This window comes from Armigeres subalbatus, chromosome 2, assembly GCF_024139115.2.
Source record: "Armigeres subalbatus isolate Guangzhou_Male chromosome 2, GZ_Asu_2, whole genome shotgun sequence".
NCBI lineage: Eukaryota > Metazoa > Arthropoda > Insecta > Diptera > Culicidae > Armigeres > Armigeres subalbatus.
In genome coordinates, this window is record NC_085140.1 from 450480938 (window position 1) to 450504482 (window position 23545).

The following is a 23545-nucleotide window of genomic DNA, read 5'->3' on the forward strand; positions in this document are numbered from 1 at the left end:
TGCGTGAAACCTTGTTCAAACTGAGGATTAGATCCAAACCCGCAAGTGATTGATTTTTGATGTCTGTGCTAGTGATGCATGTACGTGATTGGTTAGTTTAGGGTAAGACGGTATAATGCGCCCCACCTGGCCAAAACGCCCCTCTTTGATTTCTAGAAAACTATAACCAACTAAAGGTCAAAATCAGTTGGTACCTATAAATATTTGTAAAACCATCGTACTATGTGAATGTGGAAGTATTTTTGTATTACATGATGAAAATAATAGCAAAATACAAAAAGTGACAGTTTTGATGTAACTTTTCATGTTTGTTTGCTCAACATTCTAGAGCGACGCTAGCATACTGTCCGCAAAACTTGCACGGGAACACTCAGTTGGGCAACAAAATAACTTTTCTCAGTGGTTAATATGATATAAAATTGCTTCCATCTTCAAAACGTAACGATTTTCGAAAATATGTTTTACTGGCCAAAACGCCCCAGTGTAGGCAGGACGATATGCCCTTACCAACTGGACACAAGCGCGGCGAGCTTGCAGCAGTTGCTTCCAAATTGTATGGAAATTATTGATATGTAATTAAAACCTGATTAAATGGACTTATGTTGGTTTTTTAATGTCGAGCACATAAGGATTTGTAACCTTTTTATTATGGGATTGATGAAATACTAATGAAGGGCTATGGAACGTCTTTGGCTAAGGTGGGGCGTATTGCCCAGGCACCTTTTGAAATTCATTTTTTCACGACTTTTCAAAAAAGCATTATTACGTGTTATCTGTAATATTTTTATATGACTACTCACGGGCAATGCATTTGCGACTTCTTGCACTACCAAATAACACAAAGTTTGCATAAATTGCGATGAAAAGTAAAAAGTTATCAAGGTTTTGCCTTAGGGGGGGCATATTATACCGTCTTACCCTACCTATTTCTAAACTTTTCATCAATTATCGATAATAAATAGTTAAAAATCAGTATTTTCAAATAAATACAAAGAAGCGTTGACTCATCCTTGATCGAATGGTCCAAAAAAATTGAAAATCCATCGAGAAATGGCTTAGATATTAAAGTTTAAAGTCTATCATATTTTCGTGACGGTCCCCGATTTTCGCAATCGTAAAGTGTACCCCAATATAGAAAACACAGACGTAGTCCTACGTCAAAAGGGACATGATGAAACAACAGAATAACCAAGAAGGTAGGAGAAATGATAACGAAAATGAAGAAATAAGGAATTATTTCTCACTTTTCAATACTTATAAGTATATATAAGAAATATATTTCTAATTTCTCGCTTCGATTATTTTACATCCCACTTCTCAGTTCTCAATTCTAACTTCGATTTCCCATGTCTCGCGAAAATCAAATACTGCTTACTTTGGCTATATGTTCGCTTCAAAAAAGAACTTTTTATAGGAGGCCCGATATACCGATCGACTCAGCTCGACGAATTGAAGTGATGTCTGTGTGTATGTGTTTTTTTTCTTCCTAAGCAATGGAGGGGGAATCTGCTCAACAGACATCCTGAATTGGACGGCTAGAAAGTGCGGGGTTAGGGACCACCTCCATTAGCAAATGAGGGAGGCAGGACTGCATCCCCGATCCGCTAAAGCGTTTCCGTTGCCGCCAAGCCCGTCGTCCCTTCGGTACAACTAGTAATGCTTCAAAGGGGATCAGTGCACAACGCACCCTCGAGGTTAGCTACGTGTCCTGGCAGCACCGAACATCGTGACTCGCTTTTTTAGAAGAACACCATGGTATCGTGCCAGCGCATTGCCGGCTTTCCAGGTGGCCTTATCACGCCCTATGACCTCGGAAGGTAGGAAAGGTCGACTTCGCGCCTGCTTCCCTCTGCACGGCTGGTATCAAGAATGATGATGCCGCGTGCACCCCAAATTGACCTCTCTGCAATAGGGCCAATTCGCCATCACACAGAGGGACTTGCCGACGCGGTGCCTACGCCCGCCCCAGCCTTGACGAGGACCCCTTTCCGTCCTCGGGCTCGGAACCCGCCCGGTTGACCGACGCCGCGAAAGCGACGATACCATGTTGTTCTTCGTGCGGCCACTTGTTCGATAAACGGATTGAGTTCGATCACAGGGCACCGGTATGACCCATGAAGCTGACTCCGAACCCTTAGACCACCTATTGTTTGCGCTTGAACTAGCCATCCTTGAGTCCACGCGCCACCTTCTGTGTAGATCCGAGACGATTTGGACGATAGCCGATAGACGATAGCGTTCCAGCTAACTTCATCTTTACACATCCTCCAGACTAGGTTGTCCGGGGTAGTGTCCAGACCACATGTGGCAAGCATGTGGTCACGCATTGTGCGAAAACGTGCGCACACGAACAACACGTGTTCCGCCGTTTCCTCTAAACCTTCGCACACCGGACACTCGGGCCAGGCCGAACCGGTGTAGATACTGTCTGAAGCAACCATGGCCTGTAAGGACCTGGGTCAGGTGGAAAGTGATTTCCCCATGGCGCCTCTTGACTCACGTACCTATCTCCGGTATCAACCTGTCCATCTACCCTTAGTGGAACTGTCCCACGCACGCTACCATTTGACTATTGTGGCCAACCTGACACTCTATGTCTTCACCGATAACGATGTCAATAGGCATCATACCGGTGATGACGCAAAGTGCATCGTGCGACACGGTACGGTGACGCAATGCAAGTTAGTACGCAGGGCCGTGCCCCAAGCAAGCCCCCCCATACCTCAGTATGGACAGAGCGACCGTGCGTATCAACAACCTGTTGAGGATGATCTTCTCGAGCACCTTCCCCGCCGTATCAAGCTGGCATATTGGTCTATATGCTGACGGATCCCCCGGTGGTTTTTCCGCCTTTGACAATATGACCAAGCTCTGCCTTTTCCATGCTTCAGGGAAGACTCCCTCGTCCAGGCATCTCTGCATGACAGATTTGAACATCTCGGGAGCCTCAGCAATGGCAGCTTTGATGGCCAGGTTCGTAATACCGGAATACCACTAAGGGACTGTGCAATCCCCGCAAGTTCCGCCACAGTTACTCTTCTCTCGTCGGCCACCCTGGCCCCTGGCAGCTCCACAAAGTGGGGCCAGGGACTTGGGTCATGACGTGGGAAGAGTTCCGCGATGATCATCTCCAGCATCTCTGCAGACCGCTCTGTAGGAGCCATCGCCTCACGTGTCTTGGCCATTACGACCCTATAGGCGTCACCCCATGGATTCGCGTTGGCACTTTGACACAGGCCTTCGAAGCTAGGCCTCGCCCCTTCTTCCGTCCGCTGAATGCTGGTCGTATAGTCGATACTGTAGCGATCCGCCAGGTGGTCGCTGTGAGTGTAGCCATCATCTACTCTCCAGTTCGAACTACTCGTTTGGCCAGGGCTCCAGAACGTAACGTCGATAATCGACTCGGCCCCGTTACAGCTGTAGGTACTTTTGGTATCGACATTAGCCAAGTCCACATCCAACATGGCCAGTGATTCCAGCAGGATCTGCCCCCGTTGTTTCATGGATCGGCTTTACCATTCCACGGCCCAAGCGTTGAAGTCCACCGCTATCATCACCGGCCTACGCCCCATCAAATTAGCCGTCAAACAATCCAGCATACGACTGAACTGCTCGATCGACCATCGAGGAGGCGCATAGCATCACAGTGGTTCAGGTTTAGCTGCGTTACCTGCACTGTGATTTTGCAGCACGCTTAAACGCCGGGCACTTCGAACCCCCCATGGGGTGCGTGCTGTTCACAGCTTTGCTTGAACAAATCAAACAATTGGGAAGGTTCGTGCAGCATTGTGTCTTTATGTCCCTCCACTCCGCAGCGTCGGCAAAGCTTGCTTCTGTCTTTGCAGTCCCATTGCTTGTGCCCCGGTTGCCGGCACTTGAAGCAAACTTCGAGTTGCTCGTATATGCTCACAGGGCACACCGACCATCCCACCTTGACGCTCCCTAACTTGACTACCTTGGAGGCCGAACCAATATAGCCGAACCAATGCTACCTGTGTCCCTGCCGGACCTTCCGTAGCCGAACGGCCGATCCCCGATTTTGTCTACCTCCGATTTTGTCTACCCCCGATTTTATCACGTTTTCGACCCTATTTTATCGCGTCCCGATTTTATGAAAATTTTAGTCGTTCTTTTTATTTTCGTAAATAATACCGCAAACAACAATGATTTTCATGAAATAAATTTTACCGCATGGAATTTACTATGAATAACTTTTCAGTACCTGCGAAGGATTTTGTAAGCATTTACAACAAGAAATAACGAGTACTGTTCACGCATTTTGCCTTTCCAAGGCATAAACTGATTCATATTTGTAAAATAAATTAAAAAATTGAAAATATTTTTTTTTCGATTTTGTCACATGCCCTATTTTATCACCCCAAAATTCACCAGGGGGGTGATAAAATCGGGATATTACTGTATAGCATTTAACTTTACTGATGTGTGACAGTCCTTAAATTATTGTTGTTATTGATACACTATCAATTTTTTGGAGTGCTGTCAAAAATCGACTTTTAAAATATTCGGGGGAAATTGATCCCTCCCCAAGAACTTGATTTGATAAAATTAGAAAGGTGTCCTCAGATTTTTTAAAAATATTTTTCGTATACATGAACGGTTTTTGTTATTTTATTCGACAGCACATGCAATTTTAAAATTTGGGGAGACTTGATCCCCTTTCTATGATATCTACGCAATAAATATTTTTTCCCGTCCACCCTTCATCAAATCTGTTAAATCTGCAAAAAAATAAAAGCTCGAGAACAGATATATATTTTTTGAATTTTTTCATTAAATTTTTGTGTGGGTGACTAATGTGGGATTAAATGTCCCCATATTGAGGCAATTACTTCAAATCCAAACATCCTAAAACATTGATGGAATGTTGACATTTTCATCAGTACAGATCATTAAGCATATTTATCCGCACAAAGCCATAAATATGCTTAACGAAAGCATTTGGTCAGTTTTATGAAAAGTTGTTCAAATTTTACGTGGCCAATAAAAAAATCTTTAGGAAGGTCAAAACATACAAACCGCCCTGCAGAATAAATAAGGTTGTCAATCCAAAAAATAACTCACCACATAAAGGTCATTTGTCTAGAGGATCTATACTAAAAAATACGCTAGAACAAAACTAGTTTAGTTCTTGATAAAACAGGGGGTGATCAAGTCTCCCCGGGGATCAAGTCTCCCCACCTTCCCCTACTAGGTATACAAAAAAGCGTCACAGAGGGGGGTGGGGAGGGGGTCTAGAAATCCCAAAAAGTAGTGGACGTCATATTTGAATCGCCCCATAACCGTATCGCAATCAAGAGTTTATTTTTTACATAACCTTTCATTTTTTTATTTTTGATCGTTTGCAGATTACGTAACAAAAAATTACATTTTATTTATGCCTCGTAACTATTTTGTATTAGAGGTACAATCTGGCTTATCTACCGACGCGACATATGTGTTACATCCCAACATATCCCATGTCTATAACTTCTTCTTATTGGCATTACATCCCCACACTGGGACAGAGCCGCCTCGCAGCTTAGTGTTCATTAAGCACTTCCACAGTTATTAACTGCGAGGTTTCTAAGCCAAGTTACCATTTTTGCATTCGTATATCATGAGGCTAACACGATGATACTTTTAAGTTCAGGGAAGTCGAGACAATTTCCAATCCGAAAATTGCCTAGACCGGCACCTGGAATCGAACCCAGCCACCCTCAGCATGGTCTTGCTTTGTAGCCGCGCGTCTTACCGCACGGCCAAGGTGCGCCCCATGTCTATAACTAATGACGATTAATCCGGAATCATAATGCATTAAATTGGAAGTTAAATGCAAACTTAATACAAAAAGCATGCATTTTAAATAGGTATCAAATGATTGGCATGGTTATTATTTTGTCATAAAACCTCCTTCAGTCGATAAAATAATGCATCGTCATGGTTAAGTTCAAGGTCCTTCAATGCAATGATTATTGCGAATGATTTGTCATTGGATATAACAACATTCAAACGAATTCCATTTCAATTTACGCTTCTATTTACTTATTCTGATAATTTTTCTTTTCGATACCAACAGGAATGGCTCGAAAAACAACCTCTGGACGTGGCCGCCACTGCACCGATACTGCCCGGCTCGGCACCCACAACGGATTGCGAGGCCTCCGGCGAGTACACCGATTCCGATTCTATCGCCCGCGACACGGACAGTTCGGAGGGCCTTGCCAATTCCGTGGCCACGTGTCTCCAGGGGGATCAAACCTCGCAGGAGATGCTCATCGACAATGCGTACCCCTCGGAAGTGTCCATCATCTCCAACGATGAGGACAAGAACAACTCCAACTCGAATCCATCGCTCGTCAAGCGGCGGGCGAACAAATCCACCGCCGAACGGCCGTGGTCAGTGTCGTGCATTTCCCAGTTGAACACGTCCGCCGTGGAGATCAACCAGTACGGCGAACGGCTCGAAACGCATTCCAACCAGCGGCTGACGGCGAGCTTTTCCATTAGCGAGTCCGCCCTGAACACGATGTCGGCGATGCGGTCCGGGACGCTGAAGCAAACGACGAGCAGCGGCAACGGAAGCCAGCTGGCAGTCAAGAGCTCGGACAGCAAAGGTTCGCTGAAGAAGCGCAAGCTCCGTGCGAGACGCAAGGTGAGATTTTTTTTTGTGGCGGTTGCATTATTTTCTGTTGTGTTAGTAGGTGTGAAAAGTAGATAACAAACTTTTGGTATTTTTCTGGTGATAAGTGTGCTAGATGAAACGACGGGCTGACATGCATTTTCTTTCAATTGATTTGAAATAAATTGAACACGTTGTAGGTACCTGACAAATATTATATTTTCGGCAGTCTTTAGGTTTGTTTGTTCATTGCAGCTAGGGCTATCAATTCTCTTTTTAATAATCGTGCCACATAGTGCTAGTCAGAAGGTTACATTTGCTGAAATTGAAAGTCACGTTTGTATCATGATGATCAGCCCTGAGAGCACATGACCTCATCTTGTCATAAGAAGTCGAGATTCTCAAACACAAGTTGATTTATTGCTTGCAGATAAAATTAACATCGTTTCATTTGTCTACCTTTCCCCATGCAGAATCGCATCGACGAGTCGGGTTCGGACGAATCGCAACCAGCGCAACAGTCGTCGACGTTGCACCTTTTACAGCACTCGTTAATTCTGCAGCACCAGCAGCAATTGCTTCAGCAGCAGCAACCCCTAAGAGAAATTCAACTATCGGCCGGAAGTAGCAGTGGTAGTGGCGGTCGCCAGCAGCAGCATCATCAGCATCAGTCCAGCAGCCATCGAGGAGGCGGTCTGCTCAAGTCCGAATCCTTCTCCGGACGGATTCGACTGTCGGATGATTTGGTCACGCTGTCGTCACTGTCCGGGTCGTCTGGATCGCGCAAATCGTCCTCTGCTCGGCAGACGACGAGGTCAACGGCCATGACGACGATGATGGCCACCGTGTCGACGAAGAAATCCGCTCCGGATAGCGAAGAGGAACATCAACAGCAGCAGGCACTGATGGCGAAGCCAAACTTCAAGATCGGTTCCGCCACGCGCGCCCGCTGCGGCAGTCTCAATCTAGGATCATTAGCCGCGTTGGCTAATTATAATCTAGATGGTGTGGAGCGGAGTGAAGCCGACCTCAATGGAACGGGCACCGGTACCGAGGAGATGAGTAGCTTCTCGGAGCAGGCGTGGGACAACTACCAGGAGAAATACATGAGCGAACCGTACTCGGAAGACCGGGACACGGATGCCGCTCGCCGTTTGCTGGACTTTGGAGACGATTATAGGAATTTCATCGATTCCCAGTCGGACTGTGCATCCTCATCGCTTTCGGCGGCCAATATGGATTCGTTGTCGCCACCGCGATTCCGAAAGAACGATTCGCTTAGCAAGGGTTCTGAGGCGAACACAAACTCTTTGAATCGGCGAAGGCGATTGGATGAGTACCGGATGGATGATAGATACAGTAAGAATTTTTTTGATGTTAATTATTTGTTCAAATATGAAGCATTTTTCTTGAATTACACTCGTTTCTAGGTCACAATATGAACTCGTGGTCCAGCAAATCGGGCAGCCCCCCACATCACTCGTTGGACAAAACTTTGACCTCGAGTCGAAGCAAGCACCATGTGCTGTACGAAAGTCCAGATCACTCGCCGAGTGGTAGCAGTGGTGCTGCCGGAACCGGTGGAGCCCTCAGTGGAAGCGGCCGCCGTCGGTCGCTGCGCTCGGTGGATAAACATAATTCTTTCCTGCGATCGTTGTCACACGAGACGAGTTCCAGTTCGAACAACGAGTTCGACGAGGACATGGAAGCGGAGATGAAGAAGTTGCTGATCCAAAGCAAATTACGATTGGCCAATACCGAGGCCTTGAAGGCGAAGTCGCATCTGCTGAAACCGGAAGACTATGTAAGATTGTTGATTGTTTATTTGTGTGATGTTTGTTTCCGCTATGCATGCAAGTACTGCTGCTGCCTCAATACGATCCTGTTTGTGTTGGTTTTTATTTATGTGGAGCTGTGTTATGGTAATACTTGAGAAGTAATTGTTGAACTATTTTTTTAAGGATTTGTACATAATTATAAAAATATATTACCGTTATTAATTACAAGAACTTGATTTCATACTTGATTTCGTTTGAATACTTCTGGAGGAACGCCTGTATCCAAGATTGGCAAGATATCGGAGCGAAATTCAAGCCTGCTTCCATATAGAGTAAAAATAATACGTCGTCATATGTCGAACATACTTCCATGAAATTCAGAAATTCTGGAAATATAATTCCAAAAAAACTTTCAAACGATCAACCCAATCGGGGCAATTAAAGAATGCCAAAGCGAAACACTAAATGTGAATCCATGTAATGTTAAAGACATGTGTATTAACCCTCTGTATAGGGCTGAAGAAGGGTATATAATCGAGCAAGAAGGTAGGTTTTCTTCAAATTACGACTAACATATTAACTAAGATTCAAAAATGCTACAATAAGTTGTTCAAATTGTGGAACAAACTACTAATATAATCTGAATAATTGTCTTATAATTATTACTATGTGTCTGTTTTGTCAGCAAATCAAATTCAACATCATAATATTACCAGCTATCCCACTTGCACTTACCACACAAACACGATCATCGATGAGCTTTCCGTTAAAAAACAGAATAACGGTACTAATTTTGTCATCAAGCAAGCATAACACTTCAAAACTAATCTTCCTTGTTACTTTATTAATCATAGTTTCTTTCCTGCTCTCTGCCCTCCTTGAACAATTCCCCAAAAAACAGGACGAGATCATCAAGACGTGCCGGGAGAACGTGCGCTGCCTGGAAACGGTGCTGCTGTCCCAACCGGGAACGGTGCTAACGGCTGCTAAGTGCCAAGACTTGCGAGGTAAGCAGAAACCTTCGATCAGCAAAAGACGCTCCCGACTTTACTCGAAAAAGCCAACGACCGGCAACAGTAGTTTGACTCGGACGTTGATCAATCGGAAAAGCAAACGCTCGTTGTATCGCTTTGACGGACATGACGTTCAGACACGTGACAACGACGGTACAGACTATGTCGGAAACGACGCACAGGACAATAATGACGACGAAGACCAACGGGACTCATCGGATCACGACAGTGGAGTTAGGGTCGATGATAAGCAGGCGCGTCGCAAGATTGTTGTAGTGCGGCAAAGGTGTCGTTGCGCGAAAATTACCCGCTTCATGGCGATGGTGATCGAGTTCCTGCTCGATGTGGGGAATTTGCTGCGGAACTTTAACATGTACAGATTTTTCGCGGGCGTCTTGAATGGATTCTATCGGTTGGTGGGTTTCTTCGGACGGAAACCGAGTGTTGGTGACGGCGGTGATCATGTCACCCTCAATAAGTTGTCTGTTGGAGTAGTTTGATAAGGTTTATTGCTTTTGGTTAAGACGCTTACATTTATCGAAATTGACTGAGTTACGTTTCTATTATTAGTAGATGACTGATTTCTTGTAAAATGTAGATGCATATATTTTGTTACACACGATAGAACAAAACCATGGAACTAAGGTTGATGTATACCCATCACGGGCGCTATTTTTCGCACAAATACGCTTTTTATTACTCCAATCACCTAGTTACTCGTTCACGGCACGCTTATTTTAATTTTCTTTAGTTTAAGTTGCACCATTTCAGTTGTCAATAAAGTTTATTTCAATTATTCTAAATTCAAACATCATCTTTTTGGCTTTCATTTAGTTTTTATTTGCATCTTGCACGTGTGACTGTCAGAAGCATTGCATTTGTGTGTTACTTATTTATGTTTTCACGCTTAATATACTTGATATAAAACAAAATGCTTTACAACTAGAGTGAACGTTTTCCTTACTATTTCCTTCACTATTTGCTATATACTCTCACACTTCATTTGTTTTCATTTTTAACACATTTCATGCCTTCTCGAAGAAATAAACACATTGAACTCACCTCCAACAGACAATAGACCGGTTACATGCTTCCACTAAAAATTAGGTTTCTGAAACAAACTGTCTTCTGAAAATCAGCCAACAGACTAAACATTCTAGCTCTAATCTTGGTATAACCCCCGTTCGAGTCACGCTGGTAGACATGAGACTAGAACCAGTGTAGGATCGGCTTTCCTCATTCTTTGATTGCGTCTTTTTTCCCAGTGCTCGTAATGTGAAGTGATATTTGATACAGGAATCAGACAACGAAGGTGAGTAACTTGGTGGATCACGTGCTTTTAATAAGGATCTCATGTGTTTGGGACTGATCATTGTAAAGTGATACGGTTGGAGTTGGAGAACTATTTGTTAGCATCTATCCTCAGGTGTTCATGTTGATAAACGGCTCACTAGAAACAGCAGGTAAACAGTACCTCTGATTTGAAATCGTTTTCTTGCGCTGCACGTAGATCTGCAGGAAAGATGAATGAACAGAAAAATTCTACTATGGAATTATTAAGCGAATCAAAGAAGTATTTATGGATAGAATTCATTTAAAACAAATCTACGGATGATCATGAAGAATGAGTGTCCGCATGTCTTATTTTGGTGTGCCCAAAAAGTCCCCTTCTAAGAATTCCTTGCAAGTTCCAGGGGCGAACATTGAATTCTTGATGAGGAAGGTGGGAAAATTTTGTCTTTTTTCAAATGCGATAAATCGAAGCAAAACGTTGGAAAGAGTTGAGTGTTATACTTTAATATTTAGTGCATTAAGTGTACTTTGTAATGTGATATCAAATTTTCAGAGGTAGATCAGAAGCGATCGTGTGCACACGCTTTGTGCTTTCGCTCCATAAATCTAGTTTTTTTTTCTATCGTTAGTGGTCAAGGTCAGGGGCGATCCCCTTAACAATAAACGGATTTGAACAAAGGATGGATCGTGTACAGAAGAAAAACACAATTGGCTTTGAATTTGGAAAGAATGGGGCTATGCCCTCAATTAAGGAAGCAATATGTTTTGTGGCAAAGGATTTGGGAATCAAAGACACGGATGTGCACACAGTATACCGGGATCCAACGGAGAATACATTCTACGTAAAGTGCATCGATGAGGAAGTGGTCAAGGAGATAACAAAACGTTTGCGTGCCACAGAAACGTTCAAGTACGAGAATGGCAACACTGCTCAAGTCCACGTGGTATCAGCTGACGGATTCTTTCGTTACGTGAGGATCTTCAACCTCCCGCCGGAGGTGTCTGATTCGGATATAACAAAAATCATGGCAAAATTTGGTACGGTGCGACAGATTATTCGTGAAAAGCTACCTACGGATCTTGGGTTCAATGCGTACAGCGGAACACGTGGAGTGCATATGGAGGTCAAATCGGAAATTCCAGCAGCGTTGTACATAGGACACTTCAAGTGTCGCATATTTTACGAAGGGTTGCGTAATCGGTGTTTTATCTGCAAAGAGGAGGGACATGTGAAGGCTGAATGCCCGAAACGTTCTTCGGTTCAGAACAGAATGGAGGCACAACAAAAGAACACTGGGAACCAGCAGCTTTCCTCATTCCCCAACTAACATTTAATGTCAATGAAAATGTTATTTCAACTCGTCTATACGGCTTCAAGCTGAATATGTGTGCTATACATATGATCAAGAACTTCTATCCAATGCTTTTACCAGCAAATCTGGCGAATCTATTCAGCTGTTTTTGACGTGCCTGCACAACTACTTTACAGCATGTTACACAATTTTTACTCAATCTTTACTAAATCATTTAGTAGTATAATTCGTTTCAATGGCGCTTATTCAGATTTTTTAAATCTGTTAAATAAGTTTTATACAGCCACTGAATTCAATTTTATTAAATATTATTTGAGAGGAGAGTAAATTTCGGAGTTTATTTAATGTCTTTCTTTGTGAATACTCAAATATCAATTTTGTTGCTACCTAGATTCGAACTCCTGATCTCCTGATTCAATGGCCGCTGCTCTGTCATCACCGTCACTCTGACATATGTAAATAACAAAGAAAATTATGGATGTGCTTCTTCGCATACCCTATAGGTTGTTTTACTAACGCTGTTTTCAGATTCATGCTGTATAAACGTTAGAAAGAGGCCTACATGCTGCTTTCAGCACATAAGCTTAAAAATTATGCTTTCAGCATTATGTCAACCATTATTCAAACATCTATCAGCATGTTCTGTTGGCTAACTTTTATGCATCATCAATCGCTGAAATTGTTTTTAGGCAACATTTTCTCGATCTGTATGGATGCTACTCTGCTGCTAATCGTTTAACAGTAGCCATCAAAAGAAATATCGCTTCTAAATAGCTTGTTTTCTTACACTATGTGCTAGCATTAATAACAGCGCTTTGTCAGTTGCTATAAGAGCAGGTGAATACCTTTGTAGCTGCATTACAGAAATCAATAGCTCATACACAGCTCCGGCAACAAAACTCAAATGTAAACATTGCGGTTTTGACGTTCCATACTGATAAGCTATTAAAAGAAGCAGTATAAGGTTTACTTAAACGTTGTGTAATCTTCTTCAAACAGAAGTTGCCTAAATGCTTCGTTAGTTCATTTATAGCGTCATTACGCTATATTGTTAGTGCTATAACAACAGCGAACACGTTTTCATTGTGAATGCTACTCACCGTAATATGGGAAGTTGCTAACAAGCAACTCAATTACATACATGAGCTCTTAACCGATAAGCTTTGTTGCTAATTCAGACAGAGCTGTTTTATGACTATATGAAAGCTGCATAAACGATAAAAGATGAAATATATACGGCACAAACTGACTAGCTGATAGATATTTGTGTAATAGTCGAGTTGAAGTTTAAGGGATTATTTGCGGAGACTTTTCTTTTATTCAGCATTTGCTGCTTTTATTCAAATATTATACAGCCAAAGGCTAGAAGTTGAAGCTTTTAGCACCAACATTGTTAGTTGGGTCGCTGATGTCATCAAAGGAATCACACCAGTTACAACGAGTGCGGAACCGGTCAATCATCAAGTGGTTCAGATAGATGTGATGCCAGTTCTAGAAAATCAGATGGAGCTGGGTGAGTCATCTGGAGCATCCATCGAATACGCAAATCGCATGAAGGAGCTGGACATTTCGCCGCTTCGAACACTCGTAGCTGCTAGTGAGCACAGTGAATCGAAGTCGCCGAGGCAAGGGAGATCTATGGATAAGAGAAGAAACAAAAGAGGTAATGATGATGACAAGGAGCTGCCCGCCGGTATACCAGATAATAATGAGGTCAGAGAAGCATCAAGCCAAAAAAATAAAAAAAGTAGGTCGGCATCAGCAAAAGGTATCAGGAACAATAAGACAAATCAGTCATGTCCTACTGCCGAACAATAGCAAGCATTAATCTTAATGCTATTCAAACCAGGGTAAAGCTTTCACTTTTTAAAGATTACGTAACTAATAGTAATGCAGATATAGTATTTTGTCAGGAAGTATCTTTCCGAAACTTTTCGTTTATTCAGTCACACTTTGCGATCGTCAACATAGGGAGCAGTCAAGGAACAGCAGTATTAATAAGAAGAGGATTAAATTACAGTGATGTAACCTGTGACCCTAGTGGTAGGATAATTTCTGTAAAAATCAACAATATCAATTACATAAATGTGTATGGGCAAGCTGGCTATCAGTATATAAAGGAGAGGGACAAGCTTTATTCAGAAGAAATTGCAATCCATGTCAATAAGTCGGACGTTAAATATCACATAGTCGGTGGCGACTTCAACTGCATCTTAGATGCAAATGACTCTAAGGGAACCTCAAAAATTACTGTTATAGTTTGAAAACATTAGTAACAAAGTTAGATTTAAAAGATGTAGAAAGGACAATTAAAGGACAGTCTGCTCAATTTTCATTTTTCAGAGGATCTTCTGCCTCTCGAATTGATAGGTTTTATGCGTCTACAAAATTCTTAGATTCTGTCCTTTCATTTGAAACAACTAGCGTACCATTCTCAGATCACAGAGCAATTTCGATGAAAATTAACATAGATAAGGATCACTTAGGTAAGCATTATGGTAAAGGTTATTGGAAAATCAATACAGCCTTCATAAACGACGATATCATTGAAAATGAGTTCTGCTTTGAATATGAAGAATTGCAGCATAGACTAGCTTACGGAAACAACTTTCACCATTGGTGGACAACTCACTTTAAATCAAAAGTTAAACAGTTTTATAAAAGGAAAAGTATTAACTTCAATCGTGACATAGCTGAGAGGAAATCTGAACTTTATAGGACATTGATAGAACTGTCAAATCAACAGAATGAGAATGAAGACGTAAGCATCGAAATGAATTTTACTAAATCTCTAATATTTAAAATCGAAAATGAAAAAATGAAGCACATGGAAGAGAGGCTATCTGCTAACAGTATCATGAATGAAGAAAAAGTCAATATTTATCAAATCATAGCTCGTCATAAAAGTTTAAAAGCAAAACTATAACAGGAATGTATGATGGCAATATTATCATTAGTGGTACAAATGATTTAAAAAAGTTTATTTTCCAACAATTCTCAAAAAATTTCGCAAAGCAAAATATTGCTGAAGATCATTGTGAATCTCTTGAGTACATAAACAAGAAGCTAGGAGAACAAGATTCTAATAATTTGATACAGAATATTAACGAAGACGAGCTAAAACAAGTTGTTCTAAGTTGTACGAAGAAAAAAACACCGGGGCCTGATGGCATAAACTATGAATTTTATATGAAACATTTTGATTTGCTAAAAACTGACATGCTGAAACTTTTCAATGAATTATTGCATGGCGATGTTATTCCCCCTTCTGGATTTTGCGAAGGGTATATAACATTGATTCCAAAATCGGGTTGTTCTGAAAACATCTCAGGCTATCGACCTATTAGCCTTTTGAACTGCGATTACAAAATTTTCACTAAAATTATTGCCAATCGCATTCAAAAGGTTTTAGGAAAAGTGATAGAGCAAGGACAAACATCATGCGTCGCCAGCAAGTCTTGTATTGAAAGTCTTGATAAGTTGAGAACTATAGTAGCTAAAGGAAACGGGTCGAAAAGATTCAAGACAGCAATTTTTAGTTTAGATATGGAAAAAGCATTTGATAATGTAAATCACAACAGACTATGGCAAGTGTTAGAAGCGTACAATATCCCATCGCAGTTAGTGAATTGCATAAAAAATTTATATCGAAATGCTTCGTCGAGGGTATTATTCAATGGACATCTAACAAACAGCTTCAAGGTTGAAAAATCAGTTAGACAAGGCTGTCCCTTATCTATGCTATTTTTTGTTTTATATCTAGAACCGTTCATTAGACAAGTCTATCAGTCAATAACTGGTATTCTTATTGACAGTGAATTCATTAAAATAATTGCATACGCAGATGATGTTACGATTATTATAAGAACAGATTTAGAATTCGATACAGTCTTAAAAATATCAGATGAATATGGAACAACGTTCGGTATCAAATTGAATCTAAAAAAATCGAGATTTCTAAGAATTAATAATATTATGATAGGACCACAAAAAATTAAAGAGGAAAGGCAGTTAAAAATATTAGGCGTTATATTCGAACAAAATTGGAAGGAAATGACAGATAATAATTACAGAACTTTGATAACCCGATGCAAATGTGCTTTGGGATCGATAGGGATTAGAAATCTAAATATTATTCAGAAAGTTTGGATTATCAATACCTTTATATTAAGTAAACTCTGGTATGTAGGACAAATTTTAGCACCGGACAGAATCCATATAGAAGAATTAAAAAAACTAGTTATTCGTTACTTCTGGGGTTCTCAGATTTTTAAAGTAGATGCAAGACAACTTTTCCTACCCTTCGAGAAAGGTGGTTTAACATTGGTAAATGTAGAGGAAAAGTTAAAAGCCTTGTTTATAAAACAAATTTTGTACGGATCAAACTCGACGTTAAGAGAAACTATGCATTTTATGCTGAATTGTCCATACACACATAAACTGTCCCGGAATACCAACGAATGGATTAACATCGCTATGCAATACAAATCCATCGATTATTTGAATACGGTTGCTTTGATATACGATTCATTGTTAGTCAAGGACCAATATGTTCCAAAATTGAATTGAAATTTCCAAACTACGATTGGCTTACCGTTTGGGAAAATTTTAGCAAGAACTTCCTTAGCTCAGACGCAAAATCAATGTTATATCTAATCTTAAATGATATTTATGCTAACAAAGAAAAACTTAGCAAACATAAAGTCAGGGGTCAAACGGAAAATATTTGCGACATATGTAACAAAATCGATACGAATCTGCATAGGATCAAAGAATGTTCATATTCTAAAGAATTATGGAATTGGATTGAACAAATAATTAAAAGCCAGATGAAAATTAATATGACCTGTGCTACTCAAATAATAGGGACTCACATAGCGAATAACAGAAAAGACATGAAAGCAGTCTTATGGCTGGTAACGGAAACAATATTGTACAATATGAAATATTACAAAAATACATCAATATTCGTGTTCAAGAACTTGCTTAGGAACAGGAGATGGAACCAGAGAAACTATTTTAGGCACACATTTGGAAAATATGTATTTGTATTCTAATCTTGATTTATATGTATTATAACGATTTTTAATGTGCCAAATAAAAAAAAAAAAAAAAAAAAGTGCACTTTGTGATGTGATATCAAATTTTGATGAAATATTTGCTGAACAAAAGAAAATTATCCCTTATTCTTATTTATGGATGAATGATACTTTCGAACGAATGTGATTCGTTCGAACCGTTTCTCCATTTGATTTTGCTGGCGCAAACGAGAATACGCTTCAACTTTCGTTCGAAAGCGCGTTCGTACGTAAACAAGAATATGGGTGATTATCTATCATTCCCGTTGTTTTCATTTTCGCCATTTTTCATAAGTTGTGCTATTTAACAAGTAGTACTCATCGAGCTCTTCAACAGAAAAATGGAAAACATGTAGGCTAGATGTACCAGTTGTGGCTATAGCACCAGTTGTCGCACTAGTTCTTTATATGCCAGATGGCCAATCAAATCACCGCAAACCAATGTCATATCGATAAAGCATATTCATATGATACGAGAACACCTTTGATTTCCTCCAAAAACAAGCAAAGCCTAATTGAGCGATTCCAAGCAACTGCATCAAAATTTAACAAAATTTTTAATTCATGATTTTCTATAGAGTTGAAACTTTGCACAGTTTTTCAATTTTATCTAAATCGTCATTTTTCGATATCAAATCTTTTTATTGAGTCACGATTAACTTTTCAAAATGGTGTATGTGAAAATGGTTCAAAAATATTCAAAGAGCTGCACAGCAAAAACGGAATGTTCGATTGTTATGATTTTTTCAGCAAAGTTAGACAACTAAATGGTGATTCTTTAAAAAAATTACACCGTAAAAAAATTTTTTTTTGCTTTAGAAAATATCATTTTCGTTTCAAAAACTCGAATATCTCAAAACCCTATCTTTTTACGAACGTAAAACGGTCCATTATATTAGCTATCTACCATAAAAATTTGGTGATGGTAAACTAATAAACAAAAAAGTTATGACATTTCAAACATTTCACAATTTTCACACATAGTAAACAAAAAAAAATTTCCGTGTATTTTTTTTTTTCAAGAATCGCAGTTTGATGCTGATTTTATTGTTAAGGGCCTTGCGTGAGTTAAACAAGTTGTTTTTATGATATTCCATATTTATGTATTCATCGATATTATGTATATTATATGTATAAATATTATATGTATAAATAAATAAAAATGAATTAACAGATCACAAAAATAATCTTAGATTTGACATTTAATATCAGCACCAGAATATTTTTTGCAGGGAATGATCGATGAGTCTCTCTACTCGATCTATCATATCCTAATTATTAAATTAAATGTGGCAGTTACACAATGTTGTTATAGAAACTCTAAGAGTTTTGGGTTTGAATTTCGGTATGGGTTATGATATCATGAAAACAGTTTATTAATACTTATTTTTTATTTATTTTTATTCAAATTTTTTACAATATCGAACACTTTTGAATTATTATCAGCACAGTTTGAGTATAGTTTTGCTTTAATTTTATTTTCCGACAATGGAATGAAACATTGAAATTGTTGGGTTCCTTGGATCGTTTTTGCATTATTATATTGCTCGCTGAGCTCTAAAGCCTTTATTCGTACTCTTCAGTAGTAGTAAAATAAAATGATAATTTGGTTAAATCTTTCAGGCGACAGAATGCCGCCTTCTGGAGGTTCTGGCATATCGGAGGTGAACAGATTGAAAAGCAGGGGCCCGAGGATACTGACCTGGGGGACGCCTGCAACGATGTTGTGCGCATTGGAACTCGCTTCGCCGATTGAGACCCTGAATGTCCTTGCCGACAGATAATTGTTGATGAATTTCACCAGGTAGCTGGGAAGATTGTAGCGTTGTAGTTTGTACATCAGGTCATCATGCCATACATTGTCAAACGAGTTCTCGACATCGAGTAAGGCCATGGCGGATGTTTTTGAGACAAGCTTGTTCCGTCTGAGGACGTTGGTAACTCGGGTCAGTTGGTGAACGGTTGATCGACCGCGTTGGAAACCAAACTGTTCCTAGAGCAAGATGTTAAGATTTTCGGCAGACTCAAGTAACCGGTGATGAATAGCTTTTTCGAATAGCTTGGATAACCCTGAGGCTGATGGGACGATAAGTTTTGGGGAGGAAGGATCCTTCCCAAGCTTACAGATGGGGATGACTTTCGCTGATTTCCAGGACGATGGGAAGTAGCTGAGCCGGAGACACTGATTAAAGACCAGCGAGAGGTGCTCAAAGAACGGAGCACTCATGTGTTTGAGCTCGAGATTCAGGATGCTGTCGAAGACTGGGGCCTTCATAACCTTCATAATGATTTGATATAGGCCGTCAATTCGCCAGCTGAGATCTCCAACTCCTCCGAGAAGTCGTTGGGAATCAAATGGATGTTGTTAGCATGCTCTTTGACGGCTGCTTCGTGTGGACTGACGATGTTCTGCTCAAGATTGTGTGAGCTGACGACCTTCTCTGCAGAAGTTATCAAGCGATCCTTAGAGCCATTATTGTCTTGTGGGATCAAAGGTGGAATGGGTTGAGACCTGAATCTTAGTGTTTTGGTCATTTCCCAGAACGGCTTTGCATAATCTGGAAGAGTGTGGATCTTATTCGAGGAATCGTTATTTTTTAGGTCCACCATTCTGGCCTGGTTAATTTTTGTTATTCGATTGCAGCGTGCCTTAAGCTCAGGCAGTCCAGTACGCTGGAACTACCTGCGAGTGACATTCCGCAATCAAGGTTCAAGAATTTGTGACATTTATGATTTGTTAAAATAGTAAGAGCAAAGCCAACAATGATTTAGGATATTGTTCGGTGCTGTCATTTTGAATCCGAAACATCCATTTTCCCAGCAGTCATTCTAGATTGTTTTTTATAACAGTTGAGTTTCAAAAGCTTAGAACGGCTATACCGCTCAGTTTTATTTTTTTTGCAGATTTCAACTACGGATGAATCACGAGATTCAATTATTTTGGTGTATGGGCGCGCTATTTTATTGACGGATCAATCCACTTCAAAATTTCGACGCTTTCTTAGTGGGAACATAATTTATTCATGAAATGAAGAATTTTGAATAGAACAGTGCTGGGAAAATCAGTTAATTTGCTCTATTTTGCTCAAAATTCAAACTAGAATAGTTATCGTATATTGGCCATGAAACTGAATCATTGCTGATTTTACTCTTAGAAGCCCTAAAAAGTTGACCTTAAATTAGTAAAAGAATTGACTGAGACAATAAAACTAGATATTTTTTGACAGTAAACGTCAGTTAAAAGCACTTTTAGAATAAAATATGATCAGACAAGTTTTTTTTTCTTCGAAATTTGGAATCTTCAAAATTATATCGGGAATTTTTCAAAATATATCGGGAAATATGCGGGAATCTTAAAATGTAACTTAAGTGGTCACTCTAAATAATGAGTGGTCATCCTAAATAAAATTTATTACTCGAAATAATCAATAATAAAAAAGCAATAAAAAAAAGTTAATTTCCATAGAAAATACAAAAAAGCAATAAAATTGATAAAATTTTCCATAAAACGCTTTTAAAAAGGGGGCATCTATGGAAAAATGCTCAGTTTCATTGCTTTTATATGTCTTTATGAAAATTTACATATTATTTTATTGCTCTTTATTAATTTTTTGTGGTTAATTTTTAATTTTTGTGGAGAAATATTTATTTTGTGGATAATTTTGTAATTGTTTATTACTGCAATATTTATATTTATTTATGGAAATTATGTCTTTTTTTCGTGGAACATTGTGATTTCTTTATGAAAAATTCTTCTTTTATGATTGCAATTTTTGCTTTTAAAAGTGCCAATTGATTTTTGTTTTGTAGAAAATTCTCAATTGTTTATCGAAATTTTGCATGATTTGTTGGGAATTTTATATTTGTTTATTACTCTACTTATACAATGATTTCTTTATTGGCAATTTCTAATTTTCTATAGGAAATTTCTATTTTTAGGGGTAATTTTTTCCTTGTCATGTACTGTTCCATTAAATTCCACTACTGTATTGTATTTTTGACAGATACGTATCTCGACGTCAACGGTAAGGCCTCGTACTTAACTCGGAGTTTTTTTTATATGTACAGTCAGTCCAAGCCAAGCTAAGCAAAGCTTTAGGGGGACAAAACATTCAAATTTTTCTCGCAAACTGACAGATGATTTATTATATTTGTTTGTATTATTCAATTTATTTTATTAATAAGCCTGAGACAAAAAAACCGAGCTACTTCAAACTCGTCGAGCCCACGCTAATTTCAGGTCCGTTTTACTGAAACAATAACGATAAAAGATAAATGATAAATGGTTGAAAGATTTAAAGAACGTCATAAACCAGTTCCAAAGCGAATGCAATTTAAAAGCTTTCAATGAACAAAGCTATTATTGTCCGTCCAGATAGAAAATCCTGTTAATATTATTTTATGGCTCAGAGATAAACAATAATATGTATTGGGTTCTAAAAGTTGTTTAAAAAAAACTATCGTTGATTCTGTGATAGAAACAATTATTGGTTTAGAATTTTGAAGAGTCATTCGGGTTAAACACGATCATTTTTTTAGTATCAAGTAATTCAACGTAAATAACGGATCGCTAATAAGCATATTTCCGTAGGCTCGAACCTTTCATTTTACTTGAGATAAATCTTTTACTTCCCCTACTCGCATAAGCGTCCCATGTCAGTTTTCTTCAACTTGAGCAATATGCCATTGAATTTTTCAAACTCGTTTTACATGAAGAAAAACCAAAAAAAAATCTAATAAATTGATAAAACCTGCAATCTTTCTGGAAATATGGCATAATATTCTTTATACCCGATCAATGATGCATAACAAAATTATAACAAGGGGAGTTATTTATTTCAGAAAAAATATTGTAACAAAATGTGTTATAAATTTTGCTGGTTAGTTGTTAAAATAACAAAAAATATATCAAAAATACCTCTAGCCATAACACAATTAAAACAGAGGTTGATACCATCATATCAACATTATAACAAACGTTGACATAATTTTTCTGTACAAAAATCTATTTTCAAGGTAATTGCCTACATAACGGATAGAAATCTGGTACGCTACCCCGACGGATTTCCATCCATAATGTAGGCAATTAATTTTGTTCCAGCTATGTATTAATATTGAGCGTGTTCAAGTCATACTGAAGGTGATTACCTCCGATTTTGTTTCCAATGTCTACAAAAAATGTAGGCAATTATATTGTGAAAATATTCATAACTAATGTTTATTTATTTATTTATTAATTTACTTGTTGTTATAACTTTGATATGAAATAAAACTGGCCGAACACACATTTTATCGAATTATCCAATTATAATACACGTTGTTTTAAATAACAACCATTGATAGAATTGAGATATAATTTTGTTATACATTCCTGATCGGGTAGGTATACATTGCTATGGAACTATTTAATAATCAAATTATGGAATGTGACTGTTATTAGAGATGTCGCAAATTAATCGATTATTTCGATTAATCGTTGTGATAATCGATTAATTTTGAATCGATTATTACCCAACGACTAATCGATTCAATAATCGAGAAGAATCAACAGTAATCGATTAGTTACTAATCGATTAATCGGGATTTTACGACATCATAAGGATGTCGCAAATTAAGCGATTACTTCGATTAATCGATTCATCGTTGTGATAATCGATTAATTTTTAATCGATTACTACCCAACGATTAATCGATTCAATAATCGATAAGAATCGAGAGTAATCGATTAGTTACTAATCGATTAATCGAGATTTTACGACATCTCTAACTGTTATGCGAATAAATAGCAAGATGGAACAACACAAGTGGCTTTAGATTTTCAAATTTATAGAACAAAGACTATTATTTTATCAGATTATTTAGGCTTATTTCTGGAAGAAAATCATGGACGCTTATGCAAATTGTGGCAATTTAGTGGGAATCCAATTTCAATTAAACATTTTTTCTCGTATCTCGCGTCACCAAGGACTTAACTAGGATAGTAGTATGTGTTGATGTTACTTATGAGACTCAGATGTGTCTCAGAAACTCAACGTTTCTGGTTCTAATCCAAAATATAGGTCTTCAAACGCATGTTCTTTTTCGATATGATCAATTCTCGCTTAACTTTTCAAAAGGACCTAAGTAACATGTTTTTCACGAATTAATTTGAATAGCCCAATCAATAGAACAACATGAAAGCTATTGATTGCTGTATTCAAATTAATTCATGAAAAAAATGTTACTTAGGACCTTTTGAAAAGTTAAGTGAGAATTGTCAAAATCTATTAAGTTTTTTAAGAATGTTTACTGAATGACTGCTATTATTTTAATTTTTCTGTGAAATGCGGGACCTTTCGCGGGATACTTTTAAGCGCGGGGCAAATAGTGAAAATGCGGGACATCTGGTCGCTTTAATGTAGATTAAAATTACAATTTTTGAAATAAAATTTATCGGTTGCTAAAAATCCGC

The 23545-nt window shown here is 38.8% G+C and overlaps 1 protein-coding gene across 5 annotated transcripts in view; it reads left to right on the forward strand.

Moving 5' to 3' along the window:
- The window catches only part of LOC134213731 (klarsicht protein), a 780975-nt gene that overhangs the window by 722926 nt on the left and 34504 nt on the right, over window positions 1-23545 (forward strand). For all 5 annotated transcript variants that reach the window (XM_062693046.1, XM_062693047.1, XM_062693048.1 and 2 more), the window contains 4 exons: window positions 6077-6652; window positions 7093-7978; window positions 8050-8423; window positions 9299-9404. In XM_062693046.1, coding sequence (XP_062549030.1) covers window positions 6077-6652; window positions 7093-7978; window positions 8050-8423; window positions 9299-9404 — 1942 coding nt within the window. The remainder of the gene's footprint in view (window positions 1-6076; window positions 6653-7092; window positions 7979-8049; window positions 8424-9298; window positions 9405-23545) is intronic.